This window comes from Branchiostoma floridae, chromosome 11 (assembly GCF_000003815.2).
Source record: "Branchiostoma floridae strain S238N-H82 chromosome 11, Bfl_VNyyK, whole genome shotgun sequence".
NCBI classification, from domain to species: domain Eukaryota; kingdom Metazoa; phylum Chordata; class Leptocardii; order Amphioxiformes; family Branchiostomatidae; genus Branchiostoma; species Branchiostoma floridae.
This window is the reverse complement of record NC_049989.1, coordinates 5,005,378-5,019,101: the sequence shown is the minus strand read 5'-3', so window position 1 is coordinate 5,019,101 and position 13,724 is coordinate 5,005,378. Positions and strand designations below refer to the sequence as shown.

Sequence of the window (13,724 nt, the reverse complement as noted above, 5' to 3'; positions counted from 1 at the left end):
CCCTGCACTCAACATGTACATGCACATGTGCACGTCTTCGGGGGAGTGAAATATATCAAGAATAAAGGATACCTGATACACAAACACTGTGACGCCTTTATTTCTTATCTTACTCCTGTAATCAAAAAATGCATGCATTGGTAGACCCTTGTTGAATAGTTTACTTACAATTTCACCGAGCGCCTTAGTTTTGAAGAAAACGACTGAACATGTTTTCGCAACACATCATGATTATCATTTTTATCAGGATCATAAATGTTAATATCATTCAAATAGCCAGCCTCAGACAATCAACACCAAACTGTGCTTAAGACTGTCCTTGGGTTGTTTACTACACAGCATTACGGATCAGGTACAGAAGGACGCACCCTGTGAGAGCAGCAGCGACAGGTGTCGGAGGCATTCTACACGAGTTCCTGGCCATAAAATGCCAACAGAAGCTGTTTCACATAGCTTCTAGAGGTATGTATCTACCAGGTGATAAACGTTAATGGTAAACCTGTTGTGTAGACTGTACATAAATTACCTTAATCAGGGTTCGTTTAATTCTCTAAGCAGATGTTGGTGTGGAAGATTGTGAGGTTATTGTTTGGAAAGGACAGATACCTGTCAAAGAAGCCTGCAGATGACCTTTAGAACACTTTAACAACCTGCTTGGAGATTAGAGTATTACTGAGTAGGGGTCCAGGCGCGCTGCAAGAACTAGAAAATACAGATCGACCATGCCATCATTCAAGGCCATTTTTTATTATGTAACTATTTTAGGGCTGTTGAAACTACAACTTTTCTTGTCACAACTATTCAGACAATGAACGTATAGCAGCCACCACTGTTTATTTGTCTTAAGGGGTATTTCTGTACAATTGTGTACATTGTGTAGAATAGCATGACTACTATAAGGTAGAGGCACAGTCCTATAACGTAAGATTTCAATGGTATTTCAGGATAAGGCAAATGCTCTTTTAAAGAGAAATATGAATTTTCTATCCTTTTACTGATTTCCATATCTGCATGGTGCAAATAGAGCGCATTCAAAGGTCAGCAAAAAGAGTAATAATCTTTTATTAATATTTGAAAGCTGGCATCAGACAATCAACATTAGCATATCACTAAGACCATTGTAATCTAAAACTGTTTGTTACACACTATAAAGGAATGACTGCTGATTGCACGAATCTTAGAAGCAGTAAACATGGGGCATACAGAACTTTGTGCCTCAAACATCTAAACAGATCATGATGATATTAAACTGTTTTAAAAGTCTGTTTATTAGCCCAAACAATTTAATTTCTTAATTTGCTGACAATTTAGAGTGAAAGATTTTGCAAGAGGTTGAAATTAAGACAAAGTGATGAATAGAAAAAAGTTGAATCTGATTACGTTTTCTCTCATGTAATACACAATATAACACTCCTTCCTTAGTTTGTTTCTCTTTTACTGTTTGTAGTGACTAGTGGTCATGATCAGGAGGACCAGTCTCATGCCATCCCTGAATTGAATCTAATGCAAACACCACAGCTGTTTTATTTTGTTCATCGTGATCATAGATGTTAAAATCATTCAAATAGACAGCATCAGACAAGCAGTACCACCCTGGAAATAAGACAAATATTGGGTTATTTACACAGGGATTTTCCAGTTCTGTATTTTTCACAAAGCTAGCGTAGCTTTTAGTACAGATGAACGTCATATTCTGTTTAGGTGGCAGGGCCAGCACCATGGGAAGAAAGCTGCGACACTTGCTGATTTTCCTTCTCATCATCCTGAAGGAGCCCAACATGCAAGAAGCCGGCTGTAGCTGTGCACCATTATCAAGCTGCAAATGCCGAGACCGGGACCTCACCAGCATCCCCCAGAACCTCCCAACATCCATCTATGGCTTAACGTTAAGAGGTAATCACATTAAAACGGTAAATAGATCTGAGCTGTTATTGTATACGAATTTGACACAGTTGAAGTTGGGATATAGCATCATCACTGTTGATCATTTCCCATATTTACCCAAGCTTCAAGAGTTGTATTTAAACAACAACAAAATCACATCCATCCGTCCTTGTACATTCACTCTGCCCACTCTCAGAAAGTTGTACTTGTCCTCCAACGGGTTTTCGGAAAACCCTGTCCAGTCCAGACAGGGAAATGGGGCGGAAAACCCTGTCCAGTCTGAAAAGAGGGTCTGCATAGGGGTTCCTGGCAATACATAAAAACTATTACTTCAGATAGCACTTACACTAAATTGATACACATAACTATAGAATCGGCAGCATAATGAGTGACCCAAAGGCGCAATATGCATGCACACAAAGTCAGTTCTGTCAAATGCAAAGTACCCAATTAACACTTATCTGGTAGGACATGAGGAGGAGAGAATTACACCCGGCCCATTGTCCATCAAACAATGGATAGTGAGTGTCCGTCAATTTCGGGTTGTTAATTAGTGGCAATACATTACAAAGACAGGCTTTGAAAGGTTTTCTTTAAATGATAAAAGTGCAGCACTCATTTTGAGAGCTGGTATGTTTAAATCCAGGTTTGATAGAATGACTGCGAAAGATTCCAATATCAACACGACTTTAGTACACACACAATGTTATAACATTACATATATTTTACAATGCCCTACAATAAAGCCGAGATGGCATTTTTCAAACCCTAAAGGCTTTAGAGGCTTTAGAGGCAAGTTGTGAGCTATATAGAACTATGTATCATTTTAAAAATAAAGTGTTTTATTTGCAAAATTATGCCGTAAGGCTATTAATAGCATATTCAGTCTCAAAGACTTAAAGAGTAGAAGTTTTTTATATGATGCACAGAAGTAGCAGTGATGGATGATTTTTGTTAAGTTATAATTTTTGTATGACATTGTGTCACACTTCAAGTTGATGTTATTTCTGTGCTTAGCCATATTAAAGATTAAAAAATGTTGTTGCATACTAGTAATTAATAGCTTGCAACGTATACCCCCATGCAGACCCTCTTTTCAGACTGGACAGGGTTTTCCGCATTCCGGACTGGACAGGTTTTTCCGAAAACCCTCCTCCAACCGGATTACACAGATTCAGTCAGGTATATTTGCAAATCTAACACAGCTAGAAGAGTTGGATCTGTCCTCCAACAAGATAACAATGATTCAGTCTGGTGCATTTGCAAAACTATTACGGCTACAAGATTTGGACCTGTGCTACAACCAGGTAACAGGGATTCCGGTGGCCTTATTGGCAGATCTAATCTCTCTCAAAAGTTTGTTCCTGATGAAGAACAAAATATCAATGATCATGCCTGGTACATTTGCAAATGTACCCCGACTTCAACAATTGGACCTGTCCTTCAACCAGATAACAAAGGTTGAGTCAGGTACGATTGGAAACCTACCACGGCTATATAGATTGCATCTGGACTCCAATCAGATAACAGAAATTCCTGCAGGTGCTTTCACAAATCTACCCCAACTCAACAGTTTGGAACTGTCCAAGAACCAGATATCAATGATTCAGCCTGGTGCATTTGCAAATCTTACCAGTCTGGAAGTGTTGCGGCTTTACAACAACCAAATAACAATGATGCAGCCTAGTATGTTTGCAAAACAACCCCGGATCCAAATGCTGTACTTGTCCTCCAACAATATAACAACGATTCAGGAGGGTTCATTTGCATATCTAACCAAAATCAAAAGTTTGTACCTCTGTAAGAACCAGATTACAACGATTCTTCCTGGTGCATTTGCAAATCTACAATGGCTCGAAGAGTTGCGGTTGTGTAATAGCCCAATAACAATGCTTCCTCCATATGTATTTGCAAATTCAACCCGGCTTCAAAAGTTGTATCTGTCCCGTAACCAGATATCGAAGATTCATGCTACTACACTTGCAAATCTAACCCAGCTTCAAATGTTGGACCTGTCCTCTAACAAAATAGGAAAGATTCACGCTGGGACATTTGCAGATACACACCAGCTCAAAGGGTTGTATCTGTCCAACAACCAGATAACAATGATCCAGCCTGGATTATTTGTAAATCTACACTGGCTAAAAGATCTGGTCCTGTCCTCCAACAACATTACAAAGATTCAGCTTGGTTCGTTTGCAAACCTAACCCACCTCAAAACGTTGTGGCTGAACAGAAACCAAATGAAAAAGATTCAGCCAGGTATATTTGCACATCTACTCGAGCTACAAAAGCTGTATCTATCACACAACCAAATAGCCAAGATTTCTCCCGGTACATTTGTAAATCTGTCCCGGCTACAATATTTGGACCTGCAGTCAAACAAGATGTCCATTATTCTCGATTCTTCTTATGATTTCTTGCAATCTATTCCTACCATACAACTTGACGGAAACCCCTGGCAGTGTGATTGTAGGATGGTTCCCCTCAGGCTGAATATGACCAACTTTCCATCGTTGAAAGACCAGATAACATGTACCCAACCAGCCAAATTCCAGGGTCAGAAGCTTATAGATGTCAATCCTGAAGAAATGCGATGTGAAGTGCCAACCATTGATATTCAAGTAGCCTCTAACTACTGTTACAACGGGAATGTCACCTCTCTCTATTGCTGGCACTTCAAAAACAGTGCAGATTCAATGGCAGGTCCTGCAGGTGAAACAAGCAAAACAAAAGCAACAGTAACTCTATCTCCTGTAATCACTTTAACCAAACCAGAAAACACCAATTCCGCTCCACTACCTGTTCTCATTGGTTCCGTGGGTGGTTCCGTGTCTGGTGTTGCCCTGATTGGTGTTGTCATTCTAACAATGTGGTACAAAAGAATGACCAGTCGCTCCCCTTCGGGACCAAATCCCAATGCGGTTACCAGTAACACAGTTGTTTCCGTAACGACCAATGATCAATGCAACCTGTATGAAGATGTTGACATCAATCATGATCAGACAGGGCAGGGCCAGTCTCATGCCACCACTGAATCTCTAAAAGTCGGAAATCTGTCACATAACGAAGTTTTGGCTGCCTTAAAGCCAAATCCCATGTACGGAGGTGTGCGAACATCTCAAAATGACCCAGCATCTACTAGTGGTAATAATAAGACAGGCCAGGGTCAGTCTCAGGCCACCACTGAATCTCTAAAAGTCAGAAATCTGTCACGTAACGAAGTGTTGGCTGCCTTAAAGCCAAATCCCATGTACGGAGGCGTGGGAACATCTCAAAATGACCCAACATCTACCAGTGGTAATAATAAGACAGGCCAGGGTCAGTCTCATGCCACCACTGAAACTCTGAAACTTGGAAATCTATCACATGACGAAGTGCTAGCTGCCTTAAAGCCAAATCCCATGAATGCAGGTAAAGGAACACTTCAAAAAGAAATAGCATCATCCAGGGGTGATGATCAGACAAGGCATGGCCAGTCTCAGGCCATCACTGAATTCAACACAAATTTAAACACCACAGCTACTGTAACAATCAGTGGCCATAGTCAGACAGGAGAGCACCATATCATGGAATCATTGGACACTAAAAGTCCACAACACAGCACACAAGCAGCTGCCTCAAACTCAAAACTGAATTCGCTGTACAATGTTGTAGGCCAGTATCAGCCAATCACTAAATCCAACACCACAGATGCTGTAGTGACCAGTGGTCATGATCACCAGTATGAAGATATGGATAAACACTATCAGAGATGGCAGGGTCAGTCTCAGGCTATCAACAAAAACCCCACAACTGCAGTGACCACTGGTCACGGTCAGCAGTATGAAGATATGAACCAACATGATCAGACAGGGCAGGGCCAGTGTCAGACCACCACTGAACATTTGGATGCTAGAAATCTTTCTTATGGCTCAGGGCCAACTGCCTCACAGCTGAATTCGCTGTACGCAAATTAGTTCAGGAGAAGATTCTTATGATTAAAAGAGGCCTAGAAAATGAAAAAACACCCACATAGCTCACCCTGTACATAAATGGCCCAACATCATAGAATTGATGATTGGTTGTTCTATGGTCCAGGTGGGATATCACGTTTCCACGTGCCTTTATGCAAATTATGAAAATTAGGAATTCAACATAAAGCAGCACAACTTGGGTGATACTCAATGTAGCAGCCCCATGATTAAATCCCCATCTCCACAGGAAGTAACTATATTGGGGAAATAAATGAGTAACAAAAGAGTATCATTAATAGTGTGAACAGTACCAGTAGGGAAAATTGTTGTTCTGATATAGCTGATATAAAATGTTGTGATCTAGAGAGTGAGAGAGAGACAAGTGTGGTAACATGGGTGTTATTTGGGACACCTTTATAGTGAACATTAACAACAGAGAAATTTGTTGTAATTAATTATGTATTTGTCATCATTTACTATCATTATTATCTGATTTGTTAAATTTACATTATTATTTGTTAGATTTAGTGGGGATAGAACTTTTCTCCCCTAGCATTTTTACTCTATGTTTTGTAAATTGATTTCAAGTTGTGTGAACAAATCTGATCAGATCAAAATCAAACAGCACCAACAGAAAAAATTGTGGTAGTGTGTAGGACTTTCAGTCCCAAGATCAGCATCAATATTGTGAACATTAAGAACAGAGAAATTGTTCTAGTGTGAAGTTCTTTCAGTCCCAAGGACAGCTTCAATAGTATGAACACTGATAAACAATGAAAAGTGTTGCAGTGTGAATATCATTTAGTGCTGAGGACATCACCATAGTGTGGAAGGTAGAGGCACAGACATGTCCAGGAGGATTAGTTGCGTGGGGCACGTGACTAATGGATTTTCAAATAAAGTCTCAAAGTATTGTAATGTGAATGCCGCACCTAATGAATAGCAGCCTGAATAGTTTATACAGTGATGACTGGAACGATAATCATTGCTCTAATGTGAACAGCATTTGGGACAAAGTACAGCACTGACAGTGTCAACAAGAGAGAAGCGTTGTCATGTAAAAGCCATTCAGAACCACAGACAGTACTGATTGTGTGAACGGTAAGATAAGATACAAATGTTGTAGCACGAACCTCGCCCAGAATTACTCTAAGGACAGCACTAAGTGTAAACAGTAACAACAGATTGTAATGTTGTAGTGTGAACATCATTGAGCTGTAAGGACAGCAAAATAGAGTCAACAGTACCAAGAATGACTGTTGTTGTATTGTAAATATCATTCAGCACCAACCACAGCAACAAAATTGTGAACCATTGCTTCAGAGACAAGTATTGTGGTGTGAATACCATTCAGCACCAAGGACAGATCCAATATGTGAACGGTAATGATGGAGACAACTGCTGTATCAAAGATACTAAGTGTCAGTATCTGGGACAGCACCAAAAGTGTAAACAGTAATGGTAGAGACAAGTAATGCAGTACTAACGTCATTCTTCACCAAGGAAAAATGGCGTATGTAGGGGTTTTCACCTGTACAGGTTCTCATATGTATGGAAAGATACTAGTAGTGTTTAGCTGCTGTCTTGTACCTGCACTCCTCACACATGTAGGGTTTCTCACTGGTATGGTTAGTCATATGGATGTCAAACTTTCCTTTGCGAATTGATGAATGGTCACAAAAAGAGCAATTATACAGTTTTGCACCAGTATGCGTGTTCTTGTGTTTCACTAAGTTGTGTGTTTCTGTTGTCCGTGGTATGCCTCGTCATGAGGCTTGACCTTGGAAGATTTTGACACAAGTACCTATGCATTTCCAGAGCAAGCTGCTAGCAGCCCACACATACAACACTTCTTTCTTACATCACAAGATATCTGCCACCGAAAAATAATGACCATAGCACGTCCAGGTCAAAAAATACAAAAATGGAAGTTCTGCTGCGCAGTACCAAGGTCATATACATTTACCAGAGTGACCAAAATTGACCTTGTCTTTCATCCAATACTTAAACCCACATACCAAATATCATCACAACCCATCCAGAGGTTCTTCAGTTATGCTGACTACAAAAATCCCGAAACACTCAAACACACTCAAAACAAAACATCTCCCTATTTCCTGGAGATAAGAAAGGGTGTGCTGAAACATTAGCAGTGCAATGAATTTATTTCTTACCTTCCTCTTGTACTTGAAAAATACATGTATTGGTAGACCCTTGTTCAATAATCCACTGACAATTTCATGACTAGACCATTCTACACTCAGTAAACTGGCAAACAAAACTAGATCCCTGGCTACGTTCCCCAAAGAGGTCCAGACACCTCTTCATACTCTTTCACAGCTGTGTCATGTACAATGTGATGTATCTTATTCACCTAAGGGCACAGGAGTATAAATGTATATAGTTAAGTGCTTTAGAAATGTCTCCTTCTTGACCAGTTGCCAATGATGAATTTGAAATGACAACTGGACATTCTCTAGGTAATAGATACTATGGTTGTTTGATAGTATTTTACATCCAACCCAACATCCCTCTAACTAAAGCTGGGTTGTTGTGAGATGCTGAAAACCCCACTCACATCTACTTGAAGAGTATGAGGCTAATGCAGTAGTACTCCATGGGAAGACTGTAACATTTTCTGATGTCCCCTATTCCAGATATATTTTCCCTTCAAAAGTCTGCTAGGAAACTGATAACAAACATAACTTTGCAGCTACACATCTCAATTTCGTCCATGAAAAAGAGAGCAACATGAGCAATAGTACAATTGTGCATAAAGTCAAATCTTTCTCTTGCTTACATACCGCCCAAAATAACACAACTATCCCTGTACAATTATTACTAATGATACCAACTTGAATATTGGTTTAGCCACATTCTGTAAGGATTCACCTCACAGGTATTTATCAGTGCTATATAAATATCATTAATGTGGTGTAAGGTATTGATGTTTATTGATGTTGTGTTACTTCCTGCCCCCTTTCCTTCTGAGTGCCTGGCCCTCTCCTGTGAAGGGTTGAAACTCGTCATCCTGAAAAACAAAACAACAGAAAACTTCACATTAGGAAAGGCAATTCCCAGTAAACCCATTTAAACCACACGAATTGCTCACAAACCGGAACATCGTCATTATCGTCCTGAGACAAAGAGCCTGTTTGAAAAAGTGTTAGCCAAACCCAGAAGACAGCGCATTTTTAAGCTTTTGTCGGCTCCTACCAGTGCCATGAAAGGGGCCCGGTGTATCACAAGTATTCATTTCTACCAGGCGACACATGCAGTCAGACATTTCTCAATGTTGCTATACAATGCATGTGTCTATTCCACTTCCCCACTTGCGTGAAATACCGATAAAAGCCTTTCAAAGGGGTCTATTATAATCTTACAACACAGTCTAAATGTTAGAGTTCTACATCCACAAAGTATAAGGTGAATTTTAAACAAGGACCCTTTTATGGCCCTGAATGTTCAAACAGCAAAATTTCATGTAACACAGATCTAGACAATACTTAACCCATTTGAACAAATGAATCAAACCTTGCTTTTGCCATTTGTTCAATGAAACAGTTTTCAGGCTTACCTCTTCTGTCTGGTGATTGTTCTGTGGTCTCCGAACATTTCGCATGAAAGTGATCTTGCCCTTCTTATACTCATAGTTAGGAATGCCCCTAGGGAGCAAACAGGAAAAACAAAATTGTTAAGATGTGACAACTAACATGTTGGCAAGGTAAAAGTATTTTACCTTCTCTAATGAGAAAGCTTATTTTCCAATGACCATACGATCTGAAGAGGCTATTCATGGAGTGTGTCAGGGTATAGAATTTATGCCACAAAAAAAGGAGCAAATATACATATTGTTGGTAACCATAATAATGACAATCAAATCATAACTGCACCTTCTGATGGCACCAGCTCCCAGTGCCTTAGGTTGGGGATCAGTGCCTTTCTTCTTCCCATCTAACCTGTGTCCCTGACCAGCAAAGGCCTGGGGAAATAAGAAGAGGGGTTGGAAAGGGGGAAAACTTAATATTTCCAACAAGTCCTGACCAATATTGCAAAACTACTGAAATAACACATACAAAATTACACTTCTCTACTAAACAGTAACAAATTTTAGTTTTTTTTAGGTATGTTTTGTCCTATGCAAACAATCTAGTCATGGAGTAAAAAGAAAACAATATTTCCCTTGAAATTCATAACAGGAATTACTTAAGCATAATGTTACAATGTAGGCTCTCAAACTGATAGGCTCTCATACATGTATCAACTTTCTGTATGAAATCAAACTTGAAACATATGTTATACACTACTGACAAACAATTTGACTCACCAGGAAGCCTTCTGGAGCAAAGTCTGCCTCATCTACAGCCATCTGTTAGAACAAAGACTCCATACAATCATGGCTCAAAACACAGAAGTACTACTACATACTATTATCATTTGAATTTGAAAAAGAATACAACTAAATGGGAGATTTATAAGAATTTGTCCAGTGCTATTAGTATTACCAAACAAAATAAACTCTCAGTTTATCAAAATTTGAAGTCCTTTATAATTCAGTAAGTTCCACATATCAAAACAACACTGCAGGAACAGGTCTGACAACAGGCTCTAACACTTACCTCTTGCTCTGTTTCTTCTTTCTTTTTGTACACTGGTTCCTGATAGCCAACAGGGGCAGCAAATTCTACCTACAGAAAGAAAAAAAAACAAGATGAAGGAAAATTGTTGGACCTTAGCTTAAGGATGGGGCATTCAGCATTGGCTCACAGTTCATTTTACTTGTCACAAAAGCTATGTGAATATCACTTTTACAATGAACCTGAATATACTCTACCTATAGTATCCATCACAACCAGAAGTCTTGCTCATTTGGTTTGAAATCGCTCTCACTTTCTTAAATATCTGTGCGGGGGGAGGGGGGGTATTTGTACGCACTTACATTCATATCACATTCTATGATGGAGACGGCTTGACCTGGTTTGACCTCCATCACGTGTAGCTCATACACCTTTTCATTATACGTGATTGCAACAACATCGCCTTTTGTCAGGCAGGCAAAGTTTCTCAGGGCATTTTCTAATCTGGAAGACATCAGGTCAAGGTCAAAAGCATGGGAACATCATGAAGAAGACAAGAGCAAATTATTTCTTGACAGCAACAAAACAATATGTGTTAAAAGTTACTGGTATACTGTATAAATGTTGCTGAAACTACTTTATTGGGATGCCAGCAAATTATGTGTAGTTGAAATATATGTTGCAAATCCTGATTTCCAAGCAGAGGTTAGGCTCGGGCTTTCTATTTTGTCATTTTTCTTGAAGTACGCCAGCCAAAGGTTTTGACACAGCAAGATATAAAAAAAGAATAGAAAGCCCGATAAAAACGACTAAAAAAACGTTTAAAAAACAGCCGCAGCCTGACCTCTGCTTGCAGAGTAGATTTCTTAACAAGCATGCATTCAAAATAGCCTCCATTGCAAACTCTCTCCAAAAGTGCCGCTTCATTACTGCATTTTTCTTATCATCATGTCCCCCTAGTAAGGGTTGTAAGTAGAAAAAAATTATAAGAAAACAATAACAGAAAACAGCACATAATCTTATCAGCAAGAGATTTCAATGGACACTATGTCCAGAACACACTGTACGGATCAGTGACCAAATGCATGTCATGTTGTACAAGTTATACAAAAATCTATAGAGCAGGTTCAACCAACAAGCATGGAATCAAACTTTGTTCTATAATGAGTCTTATGGTACTACCATGTCTTAACTACAAAGATGAGTCCAAGGATACACAGCTTTAGGGTTGGTGATGTCCAGGAAGTCCTCAGACTGGGGCTGGAACTTGGAGAATGTGGCTACAGGTAAGGAGGCATTCTCCACCTGTAATATACCTCCCTCTTCTATCAACAAGTTCCTCATCATCTGTGGGAAACAAACAACAACAAATGTCTGTTTATGATGAGGATACAAACTGGAAATAGAAATAGAATGAGAATGAATTGGAAAATATTTCAGAATATGTTAAACCTACTTCTCTAATCTACTAGTAGAAACTTTCTTATTACCAAAGCCCATCTATCTAATCACATGTACTTGTAATCCCAAACTACAAGTGGCTTATTGGCAACAAAATACATCCAATACATTTATCAATATCTACATCCTTAATGAACTAATACCAAAAGAAATCATTGATTATGTGATAACATATGATGGGGTTACAATGTACAATCAGAAAAGCTACATTTTTGTACATGTACTTTATTGAATGGATTCCTCACAGGTAAATAGCAAGACCTGCAAGACTGACCCAATATGGAAGATAGACTTTCCCTTCGTCAGCTACAAACTCCAGCACCCCTGAGTGTGTTTCCCTGTTGGCTCTCTTGTTGGTCAGCTTGAACAGCATGGGGTAAACTATGTTCAGCCGTGCTGTAGGAACAATTACAATCATGTTACTTCACTGGGTTAGGAAGTCAACAGAACCAAGTAGAAAGAAGTATCACTAGCTAAACATAAGTTCATCAAGCAATGCCGAATTGTTGGCAGTTGAACGTCACTCTCAACGACAATCCAAATGTAAAATTTGATACACTAAATTCTACATGTGCATCTTTTCCCAGCAGCCTGTTATCGCAAAAAGAAGACAAATAATTGCATGAATAAGACTGAAGGAATAACTTACTTAGTTGGTCTAGTGCTGATGGTGGCATGATGACTGGAATAAAAACATCAGAGTCAGAACGTGTTTTGGACAGTAAGAATATTCCTTTATACTTTTACAGTCCTTCTCTCAAACCTTTGAATTCTAAATCAGAAGTAATAAAACAATGGCTTCTTATCCACTCAAAAAACAAATTTACAGCATGACACATCACTTGTGGTTTGATCTAGAAATATGGGTCATCTATACATCACATATCTGTGAAGATATCCTCAATATCATGATTATGAATCATTCCTCCTTACTTTTTCCTCCTCTCTCCACATCTGATCTCTCATTCCCAGGTAACATGGACACAGAGTAACATCTGTACTGGGTGTTGAACCGTGTGGGCCGCTGGAAACCCTCAAATCCAAACCCAAACTAAAGAAAACAACAAGTTAATGGCTTTAGTACCACAACAACAGTATCTCGCATAATATGGCACTGAATTTAGAGAATCTACCTTATCAATGAGGTTACTACTAGCTATAGAGTGCAGTGTATATCTTCAATTCGTATTTTCTGCTTGGATTCATTGGAGTTAATTATTATTTATTCATCATTGGAAAATACTCAAATGGTGTAAATAAAATGCCTACTATATGATATGATATAATTCTAATCCTCAAATAGAATTGATTATAACTGCTCAAAACATATTGATTACAATATATACAATAAATTGAATAACATCATGATCAATTGCTTTGATTATACACGAAATTTGGGGATCAAATGAATACAAGATTAGGCCCCAAAACAGCCCCATAAAGAATTGTCATACCAAGAAGAAGTTTATAGTGTAAAAAATCCATTTTCTTGTGTGGCAAGTTGTGCCCCCCTCCCCCATCATAACATGACTCATGGAATTTACAACACCAACAATTTTATTTCCTCCCTTCGAAAGACCAACTACTCGTTCTTACCATTGTATGAACAGTCTCTAGTCCACTCTCTTCTACTCAAAATGATATCGCTGCCAATAGTCCAAAGTTCTTCGGGAAAAGACGGTATCTTTCAGCTGCAAATCAGTGATTGTTCGGTTTCGATGATGACATCTTCCTCAGGTCAACGACCTAGGGGTTGTTGGAACATACCATTGAATGACTAGCTTCCAAAAAATTTATTACCATAAAAGCAAGTTGTTGGCGAAGAATATAGATTTACTGTAGCACG

At 39.0% G+C, this 13,724-nt stretch overlaps 2 protein-coding genes across 2 annotated transcripts; one reads left to right on the top strand and one right to left on the bottom strand.

Annotated features, from left to right (window-relative positions):
* The first annotated feature begins 2,164 nt into the window (after positions 1 to 2,164).
* On the top strand, positions 2,165 to 5,843 carry LOC118426151 (leucine-rich repeat-containing protein 15-like). Its single transcript, XM_035835413.1, has 2 exons — positions 2,165 to 4,074; positions 5,542 to 5,843. The coding sequence occupies exons 1-2, from the start codon at positions 2,883 to 2,885 to the stop codon at positions 5,841 to 5,843; spliced, it is 1,494 nt and encodes a 497-aa protein (XP_035691306.1). The 5' UTR covers positions 2,165 to 2,882.
* Positions 5,844 to 7,985: 2,142 nt separating this feature from the next.
* On the bottom strand, positions 7,986 to 13,654 carry LOC118426131 (ubiquitin recognition factor in ER-associated degradation protein 1-like). Its single transcript, XM_035835391.1, has 11 exons — positions 13,475 to 13,654; positions 12,812 to 12,929; positions 12,528 to 12,560; positions 12,153 to 12,274; positions 11,634 to 11,764; positions 10,780 to 10,921; positions 10,460 to 10,528; positions 10,168 to 10,209; positions 9,734 to 9,822; positions 9,418 to 9,505; positions 7,986 to 8,871 (listed from the first exon to the last, which is right to left on the bottom strand). Exons 1-11 carry the CDS (start codon positions 13,475 to 13,477, stop codon positions 8,806 to 8,808), a joined length of 903 nt encoding a protein of 300 aa, XP_035691284.1. The 5' UTR covers positions 13,478 to 13,654; the 3' UTR covers positions 7,986 to 8,805.
* Positions 13,655 to 13,724: the final 70 nt, after the last annotated feature.